This window comes from Callithrix jacchus, chromosome 1 (genome assembly GCF_049354715.1).
Source record: "Callithrix jacchus isolate 240 chromosome 1, calJac240_pri, whole genome shotgun sequence".
Lineage (NCBI taxonomy): Eukaryota > Metazoa > Chordata > Mammalia > Primates > Cebidae > Callithrix > Callithrix jacchus.
The window spans coordinates 126408758-126432027 of NC_133502.1; the positions used below are offsets into that span (position 1 = coordinate 126408758).

Here is a 23270-nt window from a genome sequence, read left to right on the forward strand (position 1 = left end):
ACCTCTATCCCATGCTCCAGACTCCTATACCCACCACTTTCTCAACATCTCCATTTGGATGTCTCATAGGCATCTTAAATTTAACATGAGTGCTCAAGCTTCCTCCTATAGCTTGCTCTATTCTCTGTCTTCCCCACCAACACACAGTTATGTGAGATTTCCCTGAACATTAATGAAACTGCAAGTTGCCTATCCAATATCTATTCCCATTTCCTAATGACATAATACCTACATCATTGGGGACAGCTATTCACCCAGTTTAACAAACTACATTTCCAAATTGTCTTGAAGCTAGGTAGTCATATGACTGAATTTTGAGCAAATTTTCGGAGAGGCTCTTCAGGAAAAGCTCCTTAAAAAGAAGACAAAATATCTGGAGAAAATCACTTTGACCCTTCCTCCTTCCAGGAATACAGATGTGATAGCTGGAGCTCCAGAGCAACCATCTTGGACCATGAAGTGCCCTTGAGGTTACAAATCATTTACTAGGGTGGCAGAGCAGAAGGATGGAAGGAGCCTGGGTCTTGAATTATTGCAGAGCTGCCAGAGCGGCCATGTATTCTCTGCTACTGGAATTCTTATACTTGAGAGGCAAATAAACTTTCAACTTATTTAAGTCACTGTTAATTTGAATTTTCTGCTATATGTAGCTGAAGTTATCTTGCCTCATCTATCAGTGTATATGACACAATCTCATCCATTCAAACAAGGATCAAAATGTCCTGTGAAGGTCACAGAAAACAAGAAGGACTTATTTTAAAATAACATTATTTAGTGTATATATCCTGGCAATGAAAAACATTGCTGAATGGTATTCCAAAACTCAATTTCTCTTTGAAATGAATTAGACTATTTCACTGCAACTAAGAACGTCAAATGATTGGCTAGATGATGTGACCTTAAGATGCTTTTGTTTCTTTGAAATAATAGGGGTTTTCAAAGTAGCCACATGCCTAATTTAGGACCCCATGATTCATGTAAGACATTATTAGTTTTTCAGCTTGGTAAAGGGGCAGTTGGTTGCCATGAAACAGTAGGCTTAACTTAATTACGGAAAAGGTCATTACAATTTTTTGCCCTTGATATAAAAACTTTTCTACCTTTTTCTCCCTTAGACAAATGAACAAAGATTGACTTTTTAAATAGTGGAGACATTATTTTTCTGGAAATGTTTTTGGTTAAATGGAAGTGAGGTTAGGACCATACAAGGCAGACAGCTTTCCCCACATATTGCTTCATTGCAAGATACTAATTGGGATATTTGTTTACCTATCTACCCACCTGCATGTCTCTGTGAAACATTTATCTTGAAGAGCAAAAATGACTAATTCTGTATACTGCCATTGGTGGAAAAGTCTTTTCTCCTTTTAGTCCATTTGCCCCACCACACAAACTTGCCTACATTTGAAGTAGCATTCTATATTATTATTTTGAGTAATTTTAGGAAGGAAGCCAAATTCAATTTATTGAGAATTTTCCGGAATGAGAGTGATATGAAATTTGGGCGTCTTCGGATGAGAAACAAGCTACGTGTTATTGACTTTAAAAGATGGAGATTGCTCTTCCAAAAATACTCAGTATCACTGTATGAGAAGAGAAGGTGATTGCTGACCATGTAGGGGGAGCTGAAGCTACCAAATGACATTTTCTTTCCCAGAAACATCTTGTTACAGAGGCAAAGTCCCTGGGAGGAGTAAAGTTCACTAATTTATCATGTCTAGCAAAATGTCTTGTTCAGAGAAGGTGCTCAGTTATTACTAAGTGAATCTGTTAGTACAGGTGGCAGGATACACAGGTTGTCATCTTGGGACACATGAACATGGCAGTGGAGACATCATCACCTACCAGGCACAGTGCTGTGGGCTTTATGAATTCTGCCTGCCCTCATTTCCTAAGGCTAAGAAAGATGCCTTCCACTGGACTCTTACAGCACCCAGGGTCTACTCATCTCTCTGCCTGTGTCTCCCACAAGATGATGAGTTCTTTAGAAGAACTGTCTTTAATCTCCTCCACTCTGCCCCCAGTCCAGCACCTGGTACATACTGGGTGTTGATGAAGGAATGCATGAAGGAATGAATAAATAAATGGATAAAATTCAGATTGGCTTGGGGTGGGAGAGGAGGTTGGGTATGGCCCCAGGAGCTGCTCCAGTGAGGTTCTAGGTAGCCTTAGTGCTGAGGGCGGTGGGGGAGGGAGAAAAGGGCTTGGAGAGCAAGGAGAAACTTTTCAAACATCATGACTTTGTCTTGCGTGTGAGAGTAAGTATATGGTTTTATTAAAATAACCTTTTCATGGCAAAGTGTTCATGTAGGGGGAAATGCTTTCTTCAATAGCTCATTGTCATCCACACGATGACGCCCTCATTCTTAGTCTATGGTCTCCATCAGGTCTTCCTCCCCACTCCCTATGCTGTGGCCAATTCCATCTGTCCCTGTTCCCCTCCCCATCTTGTACAATAAGCTGCAGTGGAGCCCAAAGGGCAGGGCGTTGGCGGACTTTGAACTCACGCCCTGAGTTCAGGGTCCGTATCACCACTTACCACCTCTGAGTCCCACAACAGATTACTTTGTTTCTCTGAGCCTTAGTTTCCTCAGCTAATAAAATAATTCTTTGAGCCTTGGTTTTCTCCTCTTCAATAAAATCTACTTTTTGTGATCATTATGAAGATAGATGATATAGAATATTTATAAGCCCACAGCATTGAACCCAGCAAGTTGGAGGCACCCAGTGAATGGTGGTGTGCGCTCATCCCTCATCCCTTTCTCAGCCTAGAAGGTCACCCTCCTTTTCTGACTTACCTTCTATTTACTGATTCTTTAGAGCCCAGTTCAAAGACCACCTTCTCCACAAAATCTCCTCCCAAACCCACCCAACTTCCATGGAAAGTAACCTTTCCTCCCCTGTAGTCTGTCATCTTCTGAACACTTGTGGTACTTACCACTTTCTTCCTGGTGTCTCTGTGATTGCTGTGTGTTATTTTTTCCCCCAGTCTGTAAGTTCCATGATCAAATCACCCACCCTTTACTCTTGTTTCCCCAAAGCACCTAGCAGATTTGTACACAATAGGTGCTTAAAAACAATAAACTGAATATGTGTAGCACAATTCTCTATATTTAGAAATCATCTTTCAATTCTTTTTTGGACACGGGGTGGCACATATAAAGCATCTTTCCATTGGGTCCACTTAGAGAAAACCATGACCACCACCCAGGCTTCATTACAAGTAGCTGACCTCACACAACATCGAGAGAATTTCCTGGAAACAGTTATAAATAAGGACTTGTCACATGGGCTATCACAACAAATTCCTGCTCAAAATCTAGTCGCATTCTAAAATTGTGCAAATGCTTAAATGGAGGAGGTATTTCTCAAAGGCTAGCTAGTCCACAGTTACTGCCCCAAACATCTTTGTCTATATTATACTTCCCTAAACTGTACAACATGAAAGTGACATAAATCACAGATATTAGTCTTGTTTTCCAGTGGGAGGGGAGAGGCCCTTGAGAGTTTGAAGATGCCAAGCCTGGCTTCTACCAGGTCTGAGGTTACTGAGCTGGCTTTGAGCCTTTTAGATGAGTACCAGATTTAGGTTTAAGCCAGATGTGGCTTATCATGGAGGCAGTTGTCAAAGGATGTGATTTTAGGTGGCTGAATGGAGAGCTGCTATTCCAGAATATCCTTTTTCTAGTACTTGAGAGGGATTGCTATATATTTAAAGGATTTAAAAATCTTTCCAAGGTTCCTGTTCTTAGCCAGCATTTCCAGAAAGGTTCCACAAGAGGCTTCATATCAGAAAGTCTGGGAAACACTGCCTACTCCATCCCTCTTTATAATTTATTATATGTTACAGTGCACAGCAGCATATTGAGAACTCTGAGAAGACACATGATAAAGAGACCTATTTGGCCAGGCACAGTGGCTCACGCCTGTAATCCCAGCGCTGTGGGAGGCCAAGGCCAGTGGATCATGAGGTCAGGAGTTCAAGACCAGCCTGACCAACATGGTGAAACCTTGTCTCTACTAAAAATATAAAAAGTAGCTGGGCATGGTGGCACATGCCTGTAATCCCAGCTACTCAGGAGGCTGAGGCAGGAGAATTGCCTGAACCTGGGAGGCAGAGGTTGCAGTGAGCCAAGATTGTGCCACTGTACTTCAGCCTGGGTGACAGAGTGAGACTTTGTCTCACAAAAAAAAAAAAAAAAAAAAAAGAAAGGAAAAGAGATCTATTTAACTTAACTCAGAAACTCTTATTTATGGAATCAATCTTGCTTGTTTTTTCTTTTTTTTTTCCTGGTCGTTGCAAAATTCCTAGTGTCATCATATGAAACCAGTATTTCATAGAACACACCTTTAAAATGCTGCCTTTGGAATTATTACCTATCACTGTAATGGGGATAAATTTTCATCTAAGCATGGGACACAAAGGGATATGTGTGAGGGGATGGGAAAATCAAGAGAAGAATTAAGTATTTTAAGGGTGACCAGGGAGGGCCACCAAACACAATTTGACAGTTTTGCTCAGGGCCAGCCATAGTTCTCATTTCAGACATGATTTTGACTGTGTTTTCCTGCTTCCAAAGCCTAGTTGTTATCAAGTGATATAATCAGATTGGAAGTGGAATTTTTCATCTTCATCTGATCTTGAATTGTCTGGTGTAGGGAGAAAAAAAAAGGGAACACTTGGATAACATTTGTCAGATGGATGTGAGAAGAGGAAGGAAAGGAGAAGGGGATGGCAGGGAAACAGAAGGTACGTGGGAGGTAGGACTTTAAGGATAAGAGCGTAATGGACAGGATGGAGGAAAGAGAGAAAGTAACGGGCTTGACAGGTCAGGCGGATGCTAACAAACCCACCCCGCCAAGCCAAGAATAAAATAACAGCTGGGACAGGAGTCTTCCTTAAAGGTATAACTAGCTCTTTCTATTCCTTGGTAGCAGGTACTCATTCCTACATGTAGTGTTCTGCTGTTGGACCTCTTGTAGCCCCTGGGTCTACATTTCCCCAAGCTGTTGGTAGGGCCCAGTCTGAGATCCTAGTAGTGGCCTGCTGTTTTAGAAAATATCACAGTTGTTAATTTAGAGCATGGGGCTAGCAATAGAGAAGGGCCTTGGTGTTGTGCAAAAGCCAGAGTCGAGAGGGGCTGGGAAGGGGCTTCCTCTTACCCAGGGTTGTCAGATGTTCCACTTCTTGCATGCAAAGCAACTAGGAGATCTTTGGCAAGCTAAGGCAGCTTAGAAATATTAGAAGCTGAAAGCAAGATATGCAACACATTTGGGAGTTTCTCTCTCATGCTGAAGAATAAAATCAACTGATTCCTCTGCTAGGGTACTTTTCGATTTCTTGTCAGTATCCATGTAAAAGTAATGTAAAAACCTTAAATGTTTTCATAACTTACAAATATTGTATATTATTCAAAAGGTCACAGCATGTATGGGATGAAATAGGGGATAGGGCAATAGGACAACTCCCTTAACAAGAATTCAGAATCTTCACATTACTGTTCCATGGCGAACCTAAGTCAGAAAAGAGATTCTTCCTAGGACAAGGCTGTGTTCTGGATGCCTGGAATTCATTAATAAATACATTTTAAATAAATCTCTACTGAGAGAAAATGGTTAAAATGATATGCCTAACCTCCTGGTGTGGGAACCCATGTAGAAAATGCCACTGGCTGGAATGGTGGACCCAGCCTTTCAAAGTAAGGCTTTTATCTGATACATTAGGAACTGCAGGGCCTGAGGGCATGAGCCTAGAGTTCTCTGCATCAGAATCAGGTGTCTAGCTGGTTCCGGGTACAGAAGTTATTTCAGATCTTTCATTCCTTTGCCTAAATCAGAAAATCACCAGAACATATATCCTCCTCTGAAATAAAGGACATATTAGAAAAGTGTTGGATGAATGTTTCTATATGTTTTGTGAGCATGTGGGGGAAAAGTACTGGCGCAGTAGGTGCTTGTGTTTACATTACTGACACCATTTCTCTGAGTGTATTATATAATTGTGATGGTTTGAATTGTTTGAATGGAATAACATGATTACCCATGGTATTGCACGTCTCCAATTCCAAATAAACACAATGGCAAAAACTAGACAAAAATGCAGAAAGAAGAGTAAGTCACACAATGTCACTGAAGTCATGCAGAGAGGGGAAAAAAAAGAATAAAAAATGGGCAAGCAACAGACATCATAAATGAAAAAAAAAAAAGCCAATGCATACAATTCTAAAATCATTCTTACCTTCTTCAGTCATTGTGTCATAATATTTTAGTTTTCCATATGATCCAAGTTCTACAACATCACAGTAAAAGACACAAAGATAAGGAACGAGCTATAATGCAAGAACTTTGTTTTTACACATTTTTAATTAATCAGATTTAGAGTTACACTGTCAAATTTTGCAATCGTAACTATATGGAGATGTGCAAACATGGGCCATGTGGCAGACAGCTTTCACGGCCCATTTTCAGAAATCACTTTAAATATAGTATTCTACTGGGGATAGAGTGTGCCCTGCATTACAGAATAGGGCACAGTTATCTTAACGTCCAATGAAACCGAGTACTTGGCAAAGATAACTTCACCCCATGTCTATTGTAACCCTGTAATTTTTATAGAGGCGACACTCCAAGAGAAAGGGACTGAACAAGGACAATGTCCAGGCTCATGGAAGCTTGCAGACACTGCGATTCCTTGGCATGGAACAGGAGTTCAATAAAGATCATTTCACAGCTTTTCTCCAACAGAACCATTTCCTAGAGAAAAAGGAAGGCTACCTAGGAAAACCTAACATGAAAAACCACATTCTAAACTTCCCCTTCTCTTCTTATCTTGTGTTTTAGACAGATAACACAGAGTGCTCTGGGAGGAAAAAGGAGGCATGTTCCCAGGGAAGACCACCAGTTCAGACAGGTGACACAGCAGCCACAGCTCCGGGACCATGGCATTGGCGGCTGGCAAGGCAAGGACAAGCAGCTCCTCCTCTGTGTACAGATCATCAATGAAACCCCCTGTAATGGAAACCCCTGGCAGAATGTCATCTGTTTTGAGTGAGCTGGTGGGAGTGGCAGCTGTAGTGAGGGGAGAGAAGAGGTGGGGATACACCATTTCTTTTTTCTTACTTCAGTTTAAAAATAGCAACTTTTATCCTTGTTTGTCTGAAAATTCTAGATTATTTTAAGCAATTTTGAGCAGGTTAAAAATATTTTCTGGTCATAACATCACTCTTCCAATAAATGTCAAGACATTAATTAGACTCAAGAGATATTTCTGTGATTCTGCAGAATGATCCCATGGCCCATTAACTTGGCTGGCTGCTGGGAATCCTCATATGAATCAACTTAAAATTGATGGGTTTTGTGTGCAAGAGGAAGCATATAGCTTAAAATGCAATAATAAATATTCTTATACTTCACAGTTAAATGATACATCATTTACACATTTTTCATGTGCCTAGATTTTTATCTAAAACTTTTTAAATACACCAGTACAAAATTATATCTTGGGGAGAAAAATCACCACATGTTTATGTTTCCACAAAGAGCAGCCTATTCAGGCTTTTGTTGGACACATTACAAAAGATGCAGGTGCTTCAACAAGAAATTGAATTTTGTGTAAATAAAAAGAAAATTTTTTTCATGACCTTTGGGGACTGCCATCAGTGAAATATATATATACACACACATACACACATGCATATATATATATATATACACACACACACATACATACATATATATATATACATATATATGTATATTCTGGTATTTTAAGAACAGTATTATATATTTGACATTACACGAGTTTGGAATTCTTAAATGACCTAAATACCTTCATAAATATAAAACATATAAATATGAAACATATGTTCCTAGTGGCTTCACACATAATATACGTGTTTGCATGTGTAAGTAATCTTGCAGGAGACTGACAAATCATATCAGCCAACTAATTGTTTTCTGACCTTTCTTCCTTCCCTGAGGTAAGCAGTGGAATAAGAAGCTGGCATTCTCTACCATTTGCTCAGCAAACAGAATGTGGGTGGCTCTGTGTTTGCAAAGTTGTGTGTAAACTATATTCTACACAGTGACTGTATACCATTGCATTTTTATAGATCCATTTTAGTAGATGCAAACCTCTCTGTATGCACACACCTGTTTTCATGTATCAATCCCAACTGTCAAACATCTGCTTGTGGCAGATGATATTATTCCTCGCCTCATCTCCTGCAGAATCAGGTATAAATACATTCATACTGTTTAATTATCACTTTATTTTTACATAGTTGGAATTGGAACTGTACATATTGGACAAAGCTTATATATTTTTGCCAAGCTGGCAATGTCTAGATTGCTTCTTAGCTGCTTCCCTGCATGATGAGTGGGACAGAGGGACAAGAACTAGGCAGAACATAATGAAAATGAGGCTAATGATGGTGGAATAGAAGGCAGAAGAAGAGTGAAAACCTGAGTAACAGCAGGTGATGTGGCAACTCAAGGCACAGTGAGGCAGCAGCGGAAGGGAATGGTATCTGCCCACACAAAGGGAACCATGTTTGCAGCCTACTTAAGAAAAGTTAGAAAAGAATGGAGATGGAAACCAGCCTGCTAGAATACAGTCTTTAACACTAATAGCAACAGGATGGTGAGATGGTGAACTCAGCAGCAGCATCCTAAGGAGGGTGGGGCAGCAACTCCAGGAGCCACAAGGCCCTCTTCCCTGAAGCAGGGACTCAGGAGGCACAGGAAGAGGAATGACATGCAACCAGGACAAATGCAGCATGCATGCATAAACCAGAGCCCATCATGCACCTGGCTGGGGTCCTAGAGGCCCTGATGCCTCCTGGAAAGTGGCCTCAGCAACTGTCTATTGATAGCCTGTGGCCAGACCTGGTCTCGCTGTGAGGACTTGGGAGGCATAAATGAAAACTCACCTGCATAGGAACATGACTTGCAACCAGCACACTCCCAATAATGAATAACCAAGACACCTTAAACACAACTGGATTGGGATTCAAACTGGGGCTAATCCAAGGTTAGTTTTGGGGCTAACAGGAGAGAAGAAGTAAGGGAGTTCAAGAGCCTATTATTTAACATCATCTAGCACTGTTCATTGTATCAGTGAAGCAAGAGGCAGCCGGAACTGGAAGAGCCATACGTCACCTGTGAATGTCATTCTGGGTACCACCTGGTGCCTTTTCTCTATAACATTTCTCTAAGAAGCCCATACAGATGGAGACGAAATTCCAGAACCCTGTGGTCAGTGTTTGAGATGAGCCTATAATCCGATGGTGAATGCTGCCCCTCACAGAATCACACTCGCCTTCATGCCACTGTGGTGGAGCCCATGTCACTTAGCTGTGATGATCCCATGACTAATTTTCTCCTTTATGTATATTACTACCAGTCTAGCTCTGTATCATACTAGTCAAAAGAGTGACTTTTTGGTTTTGTTTTAAATTTCACTTGGGGGAGGAATGAAAGTTGCCCATTAGATGTAACAATTCCCAATTACCTCACAGGGACAGATCTCAATTATAGAAAATATGGTGGAAGTTCTGAAAGGTAGGTTACGATCACAGAGGGAGGTGACAATGTAATTATGTAGGAATTATCATCCTTGAACAGTGAACAATAATGTGCGGTCATTACTGTGGATCATGCAGATGGTTCATAATGAAATGCCCAAGCGAGTCCCCAGATTCTGCAACTTCTTATAAATTTGCCAGCTAATTTTCAGCCTTGCTTCTTTGTGGTGTTGCTTAGCAATATCAGTGGTTACTGATTTCTGTCCTGTGAGGAGCTGACTCAGGCCATTTTTCACCTTATTTTACATGCTCTGGATGATCAAGCAAGAAAAATGGGACCTAGATGTGCTGTTCTGCTGCTTTCCTTTGATGTGGGCTAGGGAGGGGGAGAGTGCAGGATAGAATAGTCAGGATTTCCAAAAGGATTTTTAAAGAAAAACAATAATAAGCAACCTAGACAAGAGAATCAACCCCAAACAATCTGCCTTTTATGAATATCTTTCTATTGTATAATTAAAAATCTCAGTAACAATCTTAAGATAATTTTAAACATGACACTTTCTTAGAATATATATATATCTTTTTCTTTTTCACAAAGTCCAGGAGATAAGAGATGATATAGCATGAGGGTTGCATGCATAGTTTGGAGCCTTACAGACCTTGACTTGACAACTGGGTCTGCCACTTGCTAGCCATGAGACTTGGGCAAATTACCTAATTTCTTTGAGATTTAGTTCTCACACTTCCATAAATGAGAATAATACTAGTTGCCTTCTAGTTCTGGTGAGAATTACAGGCACTTAACCTGTAACTGGCAGATAATATTCACTAAATATATGGTAAATATTATTATGACTTTAATGCATCAGTTGGTTATCCTTCAAATCAATCAGGAAGCTCCCATACACAGTACTCTTCTGATCTTCACAAATCAGAGTGAACTTGGTATCAAGAGACCTTATCACTACAATGCAGAACAAGGAGATCTTGTAGCGCAGTGGAAATTTTGGAGTCAATAGATATGGGTTCTAAACCAGACTTTGTTTCTTATTAGCAGTGTGACTTTGTAGTAAGATAGCCTTTCAAAATCTTAGTTTCCTCATCTGTAAATGGGCTAATTCTAGTACCTCCCTCAATACATTGCTGTAAGGAGCTTTGTGCTATGCTTGGAACATTGGAAGTGCTCATATACATAGGACCCATCATACTATGATTGGGCCAAAGCTAGCAAGTGATGAGTTGCCCAGACTAAGATAATATGTCACGAGTGACCACCCAGGATTTGAACCTTGTTTCTAACATCCTTTTCACAAGTTTGTATTGGAGAAGAAATAGGTAAAAAGAGAATGACAAAAATAATGACCAGTGATGTCATGCTAAAGGGGGTCTATGAATGTCATTGATATCCTTTTGTATAATCTAACATCAGGCACATTGAGATCTGATGTCAGCAACATTCATATTATTTAAAGAATGTACAACTCAGAGAAAGAGATAACATAACGATCACTAGGTTTTGGTTTTTAAAAGGAAAACTCGAAAGGAACTTTAGCTATTTAGGAAAGTGGTATTGTCCAGTGGTTAAAAGAGTGGGTTCTGGGGTTCAAGAATCTTGGACTTGAAGCCAGTTCTATCAGTTTCTATTGTGTGGTCTTGGGTAAATCCTTTAGTTACTATAAACTTCAATGTTCTTATCTGCGATATAGTTATAATAAAAGTTCCTATCTTACAGGATTGAGGTGGAAAATAAATAAGTTAATATGTAGAAAATGCTTAGCTCAGTGTCTGGCAGGCACATGGTAAATATTCAATAAATATTAGTTATTCCTGTTGTCACTATTATTGCCTCCACATTAATTCAGAGTTTGAGCCGAATATTCAATATTTTCTCTGGTCCCTTTTTCAGCTGTAGTTTGAAGGGGGGGAAACAGTATTGTTAAAGATAGTGAAAAAATACGATTTGAATAGTAAGGAACATAGAATGTCTGAAACCATCCAACATTTGGAATTTCTTATTTCAGAAAATATGTTTGAGCTCTTCTAATAGCAAATTTCTAAAATATGTTCTTAATTTTTTGGGGGGTGTAGGTAGGGGGTTAGGAAGCTAACATTTTCATGAATTACATCTAACATCTTGGGTACATTTTCACATGTCTATAAGTGGAAAAACTGTATTTACAAAATCCAGCAAAAGGTACTTTCTCACCAAATCCTATCAATTTTGGGCTGGGGGTTAGAAAAACATTTATTACCCAGTCTTAGAAGTGGCAAAGTATTCCATTCTCTTCCTATGTTTTTTTCTTTTTAAAGGGATTTATGAGATGATGTATACAGATAGGCCCATTAGTTTCTTTCACAGAAACAGGAGCTTGGTTTTATTACATGTGACTAAGATCCACAGGGCAAGGGAAGGGAGGAGGCACTAGGGTGATACTGATGCTTCTGTAAGCCACACTCGCAATCCAACCAGTCACAAAGTTCAGTCAACTCCACCCCTAAATATCCTCAATTCTGTCTTTTCTGCTCCATTTCCACTGCGCTGGCCTTAGTCTGAGGCTTTGCCTAGACTACAGTCTTATTTGCATGGTCTTATTTGCAGGCTTCTTTCCTGATCTTTCTTACCACCTGTCTACCCCCAGCACCTTTCACCTACCTTTCTCATCGTTATCAGGGTAATCGTTTCTAAACACTAAGTGAAACTACAACACCTCTCGATCCTGCACATGCTGTGCTTTTGTGTTGGGATTTTACTATGTCTCTTAATTTACTTAATCTTTCAGAACCTCACTGAGGCTCCCTCCTCCATGCAGCATTCCTGAACGCCCCATCCCTAGCAATAAGTCACTTTCCTCCTGTGTGTCTGTTCCAAGTATACACTTTTGTTGTTGTGCTCATCAAACGTACCTTAACCTACTTGTTTCTGCCCTTTAGGGCAAAGAGTCATTGTACTCATTTAGTTAATTTTAGCACCCAGCAGAGTAAATCAGCACTCCGTATGTGTTCAACAAATGCTGCTAAGTTGAATTAAATATCTATTTAAAGTGCTCTGTTAATCTTCCTCACCCCTGTTGCCTTTGCTACTGATGCCTATGATTCTTCCTATTTTAGTGTTCTAATTCCACTGCTTCAACTATTCTTGTTTACAGTGTCTCTGTGGGGAGGAAGCCTGTGAAGTATATGGTGGTCTTGACTCTTGGAATCCCCTTCATTGCTTCTGTAAAGGAGGACTTACTTATGCAAGAGAGCCATCAGGAAAGTCCTCAGCACACAAAAGATAAAATGGCAGCACTGTCTTTAAAAAATGGAAGTGGAAAATACTGGCACACAGAATGGATGCTGCATGCTGGCTAGAGAACAACTTGGATATACTCCTGATTCCATCTTGTGGCCTGGCTGGATTCAGCAGTTTTTGCTAGGCAGAGAGAATCAGTGCTAATTTATATCCAGCTACTGGGTCAGCACAGTGGAGTTTCTACCCTCTGGTACATATAAGCATCCAACAATATTAGAAAAGTATCCAAGGGGAGGAGAGGAAAACCAGTGAAATAAGAAAAAAAATTAAATTCCAGCCATCTAAGAAGGAAAAATGCAAGAGACAAGAGAGAAGTATGAGAGGGCAAGAGAATTCGAGAACACAATGAAATTAAGAGAAAGAAGACTGGAAGACATAAAAGTAATGCCCCTGATGTGAAAGTAATTCATAAAATTGATCCTTACAGTGATATATTCTACACTACTGTCTTGTGTGGCATGCCATTTTCCCGAATACTTGAATCTTTACCACAATAGAAACAATCACCTCAAATTATGAATAAGTCACAGGAATGAATTTAAAGTGGAATGTTCATACGTTCTTTTAATTTTCATTTTTTGCAAGTACAAATCTATGTACCATTACTCCTATTAAATACTAGACTGTATAAGTGGGATTACATAAATCAGTTTAAAATACTGCATGCAAAGAAAGGGTGAAAGATTAAGATATTTTTCCCAAATAGTTATATACCTTTGATTAAATAGCAAATGGCTGCCAGTAAACCAGAGGTTTGGTTATGCAAGAGGAAGCAGGGCATGCCATTATCTTCTGACCCTCAAGTGACCCCCCAAAGGGTGGCCTAAGACTGTTTCAGCAGAATTAAAAAATTAATAGAGTAAATGCTTTTGTAGATTTTTATCAATATATTGGAAAGATAAATTTTTTAGTCTGTTGAACATGTAAGGAAGCCAGGTGGAATTTTTTTCAAGTTTGCTCAACAGCTATGAACCCCAGAAGAAATCTGGCTCTTTTGGAAGAAAAAGAGTTAAGTATTATGCCACTTGATTTCCTTCTCATTGTACAAAGGACAGGAGAACTCTAAATACAGAAACTATAATTATATAGCTTTGGGATAACTTTTGCTCAATGAGAAGCTGATGAATAGAAAATCGGTTCCCATGTTTTCTTATAGACAGACACCAGGACCTGAAGATGTGGCACATGGTAAATAGGCTTCTTTCTGAGGAAAGAAAATATAGAAAAGATAATTCAAGGACTTAAGACCGAACCACTGAAAGCTGTCTAAAATTTTGATGGCTGCAAGAAAGAAATGGACAACTGACAGCAACTTATTTGGCAAATGCCTATGGAGAACTAATGATGTGGCGGGCACTGGTCTATGTGCCCTACAAATAGGACTCCAATGAATACACTTAACAGCCCATGACAGACACCATTATCTTCCCTATTTCACAAAAGAGGAAGCTGAGTTACAGAGAAGTTAAATAACTTGCCCAAGGGCACACAGCTAGTAAGAGGCAGAACTGGGGTTTAAACCAAGGTGGCTGGCTCCTCATTGTGTCTGCTCAACAACTAGCTTTGCACTCCTCCCAAGAATCTGATGGGAAAAAGTCACCATACACACCACAAGCAGTCTAGAGAGGGTTTTTCTAAATGGGCACGTTGTGTGATGTCGCCTTTGGGTTCCTGGAATCAGCTCTTTAGGGCCTAATCCTCAATGGCATTGACAAGATGGAGTGTAGCTATCAGGTCAAAAAAACAGCTGTAACCTGGTCCAGAAAGGAAACCTTACATGACGTATTATATCACTTATGAAAGTATGCTGCATGAAAAAATATGAAAAACTGGATAAAAGTGTTCTTTTTCTTTTTTCAGAAATGGCGGAGGAGAATTTTCATCAAAAACAGTTTTCTAAAATGAGATTGGTTTACTATGGAATTTAATGCCTGCCAATATTGGCTGTTCTGGCCTCAGGGACTTAGACTAAAAAGCAAAGCTACATTCACTATTGGTTTTTTTGGGCTTAAGTGCTGCCATCTAGAAGGTCAAAGAGAAGCAGTCACACAGGTTACTGCAACTGCATTTCTAACGGCAGTTTCAACAACAGCATTTAAACTGGTGTTCAGAGAGTTAACTAGTCTAAGGCAAGCACTGGCTGCTGCTCCCTCGAGTACTGTCTATAATGGGGGCCTGTAAAGGAAAACATTCCCAATAGGGTTACCACTCATGTCAGCTTGCAGTGGCAATATGTTTCGGGAATGAATATATGAACACACACACACACACACACACACACACACACACACACACACAAACTAGTCTGATATAGACCTGTAAATGATGCAAGCAACAATGCTGCTTGACTCTTTGCAAACGTGTGCGTGCATGTGTGTATAACATAGCCTCATTTGAGCCCTGGGACAGCCTGTAAAGGATAGTTTGCTGCGGGTGAGAAAATTCTTTTTAATGGCTGAGGTAAAGAAGCAAGGTTTGGTGAATCTGATAATGTGAGGTCAGGAGAGAAATGGACCCTGACAGTCAGCTGAGGATGGAGTTTACAATATGATCAGCGTGTACACGTGAGTGTTGTGTCCAGTGTAAATCCCAGATGGAAGAGCTGACTAGGAAGAGTGCTCCCTAGTGTCAGAGAAAGCCATCTCATCACGGAATGCAAGTCATTCAGCCTCATCCTGTGAAGTGAGGCCCTGCTACTTATTACACACTGAGAGGTGTCTGTAGTGTAAATGCCTTTCATTTGGGAAAAAACACCTCTGGATGCTCTCACATCACAGATGATGTTTGTATAACAATATACATTTTGAAGGGGCAGTCTTTGGTAAATGAAAGTGCTTTTCCACCTTCAGTGACTGCCCTCATCCTTTGGTCCCCCATGTAATCGCATCTGTGACAGCTGCTTTTTATCTCTGAGAGCTTAAGTCCTCCCTTCTGAAGGATTTCCCTTTTTAGCATAAGTTCCAGAGGACAAAGATGAAGCTCTAATTTTATGAATACTTCATTGTCTTTTTCCTTCTTCATGATATGTCTGAGCTCAAATGCCATCAAAATCAATTTTTTGGCCACATACCTTGTGGCTTTAACTTCAAAGCCGACCTTTGTATTGGAGAAAGAAAGCGAGAGGGAACTTTTCTCATACTCAAAAGCATTTATTCCAGGAAGACCATTCACATTCCCTTATGGCTCAAATAATATTAATTTATAATGTGTACAACACAGAGAGAGATTCAGTTTCAACAATCTTTCACATTCAGATATGAGAATAATGCTTTACCATTCCCTAAAGAGAGGCGCTATTTAACTCATCCCGTGTTTGCTCTATGAGAGGCACTTACGGCCTGTCCTCCTCTATTGAGGGATCGATGCTGCGGTCATCTCAGTAAACCATGGACAGCATATTGGACTTTATTTTTTTCCAGTGAAGACTTTCACTCATTTGCCCATCCACTTACCAGGCGGAGGCTGCACACAAACATCTTTCTAATTTAAAATGATCTACAATTTAAGATAGAAAGGTTACAAAACTGCCTGAGAGACACCTTCTCCACTTTTTGGATAAAAGAGGCATGAAATGACTTTCTTTTGTGACCAAACAAAATTTTATGAAAGCTCATTTTGAAGCTTTTTTTTTTTTTAATAGAAGCGAAGAGAAATAAGCTCTGGTATTTGGTGAGAGAAAAAGCAAATCCAGCAAGCAAGTGACAGTTTAATCTTAGTGTCAGCTTCAAGTTAACATTAAAATTTCCAAGTCTGTGTTGAAGACTTGGAAAGCCTTTTCAAAACGGAGAGATGTGTGAGCATGTGCGGCCCTAGATAAGAGTCCAGTGTGAGTGAAGTGTCCAGGCTCGGAAGTCGGACTTAGGGGCTCGGTGACTATGAGCAAGTCATGCCACCCCTTGAAACGACAGTTTTCTCAGAGCTAAAACATGCATATGACTTCCCACAGCCACTGCTTAGAGAATTACGTGAGATGACTTTGGGGTGTGTGGCACCAAGTGGGTACTACAAAAGTTCCACTTGCTTGTTTTCCTTCTCCCCCATCTCTGAGGCCTGTAGTTTCATGCACTGAAATCTCTCTCTCTCATACACACAGGCATAAACACTCACACATTCCTAGCACCCCTCCACAGGAGACACTGTTAGAGCCTTAGTCCAGTGGGCATGAAGCCACATGCCTGCTCATTTCAAAGGAACCATGTTTTGGCTGGGACAGCAATACATAGTTTTGGGTTTCCCTGAGCCAGATGGTTCCTCTGCTCACACAGGTGCCTCACCTCCTTTAAGAACCTGCTTTCAAAACTCACTTTCTCCAGGAACACTCCCTGATGGCCCTTCCTCAGGGTTCACACAATGATCTGGATTTCCTGAGGGTCTGGCAAGCCATGCTCACCTGCAGCCAGTGCTCTGGCCAGCGCCATGCCTGCTGTACACACACAAGGGCACCTGCCATGCCAGGAGGCCACTCCATGAATGTGTGCTCTCACAGTTTCAGGAATGAGGCCCATGTTCCTTCAATCTGGTGATTCAAATGCTCCAGGAAGCCCCCTCCTACCCCACTTAGTGCCTCATCAAGAGCAGTTAGTGGATCTGGCCAGGGCAGTGATGCTTACACCCTATGGTAGTACATCCCTCCAGGACCAACTCAGAGGAGACCCCGGTGGCCTCTGATCCAGCCTCTTCACCTTCTTCCTAAGCACTTCAGCTGGAGCATCTAAAAGCTGCTGCTTGATGATACCTCTTGATCTCTGGTGGGCAAATGTTTTTTGTCCTTCTTTGTCAAAAGTGTTGGACAGTAGGACTGGGACTGAGTTGCACTTAGGATTTAATTTGGAGAGAATGGACATCTTTAAAATATATTAGCACTTATTTAGATCTTTTATGTTCTTCAGAAATGATGATGGTGATGGTTTTTGTCATAAAGTTCTTAAATATTTCTTTTGGGTTAATCCTTGGTATTTTATGGTTTTGTTGCATTTGTGAGTGGGGTCTTTATTGCTTTCATGCTTGTTATTGCTGGTCTATAGCAAGACGACTGAATTAGACACACTGGTACAGATTCTGATACCAGCAAACTTTTGGTAGTTCTAACAACTTAAAAGACCATTCACTTTTCCCTGTGAGAATTCCTTGAAAGAAAGGCTCTGTTATTAAGTATTTGAAAACCCATTAGGGTACAGAGAAGATGGGTGAAAAATTAGCTATTTGGTACTCATGTGTGAGGTGTTTACAATTAAGATGGTCTGAAAGACAGTTTTGATGCCTTGCCTCCTCTCTGACGGCCATCATCAGAAAGGTGGGAGAAGCACTCCCAGGATGCTCCCCAACCAATCTCAATGAAAGAAACATAAATGTTTTGGCTGGAAAGTAACAGCAACAGACAGGCCAGCTCTGATGATGTGAAGCGAGCTTACCATGGAGAAAACTTGCTGTCTTTCTAATGGCAAATAAGGCAGGCATCCTACTATGAGTATGAGGTCATTTTTAACCATCTTATTACAGGATTCAAAAGGTTTTTGTCAGGAAAAGTGGCCTCAAGGGAATTATATATCAGGCATGAAGGGATCTGCTGTTCTAAACTGGCTCAAGTCCTATAGGTAAATAATCCTTCAGTTCAGCAGTCTCCAACATTTTTGGCACCAGGGACTGGTTTTCATGGAAGACATTTTTTCCATGGATGGGCATGGAGTGAGTGGGGGGGATGGTTTTGGGATAAAACTGTTCCATTTCAGATGATCAGGCATTAGATTCTCATAAGGAGCCGCAACCTAGATCCCTCACATGCACAGTTCACAACAGAGTTTGTGCCCCTATGAGAATCAAATGCCTCCTCTGAACTGACAGGAGAGAGAGCTCAGGTGGTCATGCTTGCCCACTGGCTGCTCGCCTCCTGCTGTGTGGCCCAGTTCCTAATGGGCCATGAACTGGTACCAGTCCATGGCCTGGGGGTTGGGGACCCCTGCTTTAGTTCAATTACAGGTGCATTAAGTATTTTTCTACTTTTGTATTTCTTAAGGTGTCTAGTGAATGAATTTGTTAAATACTGGCATTTAATAATACAATTGTTGTCATAGTGAAAAAATGTAAATCAAAATTTGAATCTCTACGAGGAAGGAGACATTACTATAAATGTAATGTATGCAAGAGTCCATAGAAAATGAATAAGAAGTTTTGTTTTTTGCAATTTCCTTCTCAAACTCATCTTAACACCACATTAAGTGGTGGATGTATGTTATTTTACAGGTGTTTGATTTTGTCAAAGGAATGAATGGTTATAACAGTAAACATATAAGCATCTTGTTGCAATGGCAATTCTCTGAACATATAGAATTAGACCTGGGGAATGCAATAAAGGAAAGAACTAACAGTTTATCAAAGAGAAGAAAATGAAAGGAAACTAGAGAAGAACAAAGCATTTGGATGGAAGAGAGGAACAAGGAGATGGGAGAACACATCAGGAAGGGGTAAGGCAGACCGCAAACATTTCCCATTGCAGCAGGGACTCCAGAACTAGAGAGAGATATATTCCATTATCCAGCATATACTGACCAAGCTCCTACGTAACAATGTCAGTGCTGTGCTGCTATTACACAGTGGTGGCCAAACCAGATGTGGTCACTATTCACAGCCGCAAGACAACCATCAATTAAATAGAACTCTGTTGGACACAACAGAGCCCTTTGACAGGGCATGGATTAAGAAAATCTACATGGCTAGAGGCATACAGTTTCCCAGCAGAAAAATGATAAATTTTTCAATTCATTTCAATTCAATTCATTTAGCAAATACGTATTGGGGCCCACTTGTGCCAGGCACTGGGGATAGAGCCGAGCCTGCCCTGAGTCCTGTTCTGCTATAGGTATAAGGGTAGAGACAGGCAGCACACAACAATAAACATGTTTGTGGGAACAAGCATTAGGGAGAAATACAGAGCAGGGCAAGTGAGAGTGAGAACTCGGATTCACTTTCATCGTTTTGCTTCTGATATTTTCAAAAGATTGGTGGAGTAAGGCCTCTGATCAGGCGACATGCGAAGCCTGACTTGAAGAAAGGGAGACCAGGAGCCAACTGGGTATCTAGGAAAAGGGGGAACATGTGTAAGGGCCCTGAGGTGGGAGTGTGCTTGGAATCTGGAATGAGCTAGCTAGGCAGCTGGAGAAGCAGAACAAGGGAAATGACATGCGAGAGAAAAGAGAGAAGAGTGGAGACATGAGGGGACAGGAAGGAGGAGAGAGGAGGGTGGAGAGCAGGTGGGGAAGGGAGGAAGGTGAGAGAGGGGCACAGAGAGATGAGGAGAGGAAGGAGGGGAGAGGAAGGTGGGCAGGAGGGAAGGAGGGGTGAGAGAACAGAAGAGAGGATGGGAGGAAGAGAGGAGGTGGGAGGGAAAAATGAGAGGGAGGTCAAGAGGGAAGTCGCAGGGGCATGGGACCACTGTGAGGTCTAGGGCTTTTGCTGGTGGTGAGATGCTTTTGAGCAGAGGGGCAGGATTTGACTTACATTTTAGGAGAACCAGGATTCTTCTATGGACAAGTTTGGGGCATGCCCTTTTTGGGGAAAGATTCAGAGCCACTGTAAAAAATTTGGACTCGTGGGTCAATGGCAGCCCTTCAAAAAGAGGGAAAAGGGGAACTTCCATCTCTTCCCTATAAACTGAGAACTTGAGAAGACAGGATAAAGGTTACTAGGGATGGGAAGAAGAAGGTGAACACATCTGACTGTAACTATCGTCTACTACATAGACGATAGTGTTACATAGTGTGGACCTGGAAAACTAGATTTCCTCAAATAGATCTCATCTGAGACGCATGACACTTGACGGGGACTGCTCATGAGAGGGAGAGGGAACAGAGAGTATTAAGCAGTGGGGCTGGCTCTGACCACCTGCATTAAAGAGCTGGCTCTACTATCCCGGGACTGTGGCCTCAGGCAGATAAGAAAACCACTTGGGGTCTCTGTTTCCTCATCTGTAAAATGAGGGTAACAGGTTCCTTCTCATGGGCTTGCTGAGAGAATTGAGTGAGATAATGTTTGCAAAGCACAGTACGTGGTACCTGGTAAGAGCTCAAATGCAACAGCTAAATGCTATTATTATCACTATGACTCTCTAGAGCAAGCAAGATTCCATCCTGAGGTCATTTTCTGTCATTTCTTAATAGTAACATTTAGCATTTAACCAGCACTTATTCTCTGCCAGGCCCTGCTTTTACGTGCTTTTCATATATTAGCTCATATACTCTTCATTAGTTTTAGTTTTTTTTTTTTAGAAAAAGAGACAGGGGTCTTGCTACACTGCCCAGGCTGCCCTTGAACCCGTAGGCTCAAGTGATCCTCCTGCCTTAGCCTCTAGAGTAGCAGAGATTACAGGTGTATGCCAACATGCCCAGCATATATTAGCTTGTATACTGTTAAAACAACGCTATGCAGTAGGTATTATTACTCGCTTTCTACAAATGAGGAGGTTGAGGCACAGAGAGGGTAAACAAGTCATCCAAGGTCACACAGATAGTGAAGGACAGAGCTGGGAATAGAACCCAGGGGGTCTAGTTTCAGTCAATCCTCACTCTTATTAAATGCTGTACTAGACTTCCTCTCTGCTGATTCAGTGCTCATAGCTCTTCATCAAAGACAGGAAACAGGCTGGGTATGGCGGCAGGCACCTGTAGTCCCACCCACTCAGGAGGCTGAGGTGGGAGGATAGCTTGAGCCCAGGACTTCAAGTCTAGCCTGAGCAACATAGCAAGACCCTGCTTCTAAAGTCAAACAAACAAAAAACATCCGATAGAAAACAATTTTCATCTTGAGTCATGTATGGGATTTTCTGCGTTTGATTTCCTAGTACTCAGCAGATGGAGGAAATGGCTTTGGAACCAGATCAATGTGGTTAGAGATATAACATCCATCTGGGCAGGTCACCAAGCTGTTCTGGGCCTTGGTATTTATCCACGAAGTGGGGATGATGAGATATATAAGAGACAAGTGTTCAATAAGTGGAAGCTACTCTTGCCCATAGTGATAATCCTACACTTTGTTCAGTAAAAGTACTACCATACAGTAGACCCTCTCTTTCTAACAACTTCGTTATCTCTTTGGTAAAGGTGGTAATTTTCACCCCTGAATTTCTAAAAGTCATTTGCCTTGTGGTGACTGTGATTGATCACCAGAAAAGACCGTGGTATTCCTTTCTCTGAAGTCTTTGGGAGCAGATATATGCCGATATGACTGCCGAACATGACCTGCCAGTTCCTTTCTAGAGATGGCAGACTGGGCTGCAGAAGCTTTAGGAGCAGTTCAAGATCACATTTTACAGTTTTCACTTCTTTGAACTGAAACCACCAAGGCACAGGATCAGGAGGACGTGCAGGTGGAGAGGGGGAAGACATCACCGTTTTTTCTCTATGCTCCTCTTTCCGAAGAAAGGTCAATGCTGAGCATAGTTATCCCCAGCAATCTATGTTCTTCTCCTTGTCCCAAACCAGAGGAAGAGAGAGTTTTTTTAAAAACTCTCTCTGGCAAAAGAGGTTCTTTGAGTCTTCCTAAGTAGTATTGGTGGTGGCAGTAGTAGTAGGAGTAATAAAATAATAATGATAATAAAAATCTATCCCTAGTCTAGAGATAGGGCAGAACTCTTGTGATTTAGGCTGGGGTCTACACCAGGAGAACAAGAAATGCTGGGTTGGACATGAGGTTACACAAGGAGGCAGAGGAGCAGAAGAACTACAGACTGTGAGTCTGGCAGACAGAGGTTCAAATTCTGGCTCTGCCGTTTACTCCCTTCGTCACCTTGCCTTGGTGGGTCAAACCACAGCCTCGTTACATGTCAGTGTCCTCTGAATGATGGAGTAGGGCTCGTGGAAGGATTAAATGAGATGGTTAATACAATGCACTCAGCATAGTTCCTGGCCTACAGTAAGTACTCTGCAAATGTTAGTTGGTGATATGATTATGATACAAATTGAGAGGAGATATTTCTCACTGCAAAAGTGCAGCATCCCACATCCTTGTTTTAGGTTCATGAAGACGTACCCCTGAGCAAATATAAAAGCTTGTTTAGAGACAATGTTAAAATCAATGTAGGACACTGCATTTATTAGAAAGATCAATTCAGACAGCCATTCTGTGATCTCAAAGACCAATAATTATAGTTCCTCAAGGCTTCCTTATAAAGGAAAGAAAACATTTAGTCTAACCGTTCATCTTCCTTAAGCAGATTCCTTCTTTTCATGAACAACGTCCTGTTCATAGTTTTGTGTCCCTGTAAAGGCACTGCTCAGTTTTGTTTGGACTAAACCTTCACCCAGGCAGGCCAACTTTGTCCCCTCTACACAATGTGGTCTGTCCAGAGCACACCAATGAACAATCAACAGTGGAACCAATAAGCAATGTATGTCCCTGACACAGGCTGGATGAGATCACAGGTGGTTTCAAGTTCTTTGGTATTCCTCCCATTGAGAGGTGGA

At 41.2% G+C, this 23270-nt stretch overlaps 1 protein-coding gene across 3 annotated transcripts in view; it reads right to left on the minus strand.

Annotated features, from left to right (window-relative positions):
- The window catches only part of SLC24A2 (solute carrier family 24 member 2), a 281759-nt gene that overhangs the window by 88712 nt on the left and 169777 nt on the right, over positions 1-23270 (minus strand). For 2 of the 3 annotated variants that reach the window (XM_035306629.3, XM_008997571.5), the window contains exon 5: positions 6239-6289. The exons of the other annotated variant lie outside the window; for it this stretch is intronic. In XM_035306629.3, the coding sequence (XP_035162520.1) occupies positions 6239-6289 (51 nt within the window). The remainder of the gene's footprint in view (positions 1-6238; positions 6290-23270) is intronic. 3 annotated transcript variants of the gene reach the window in all.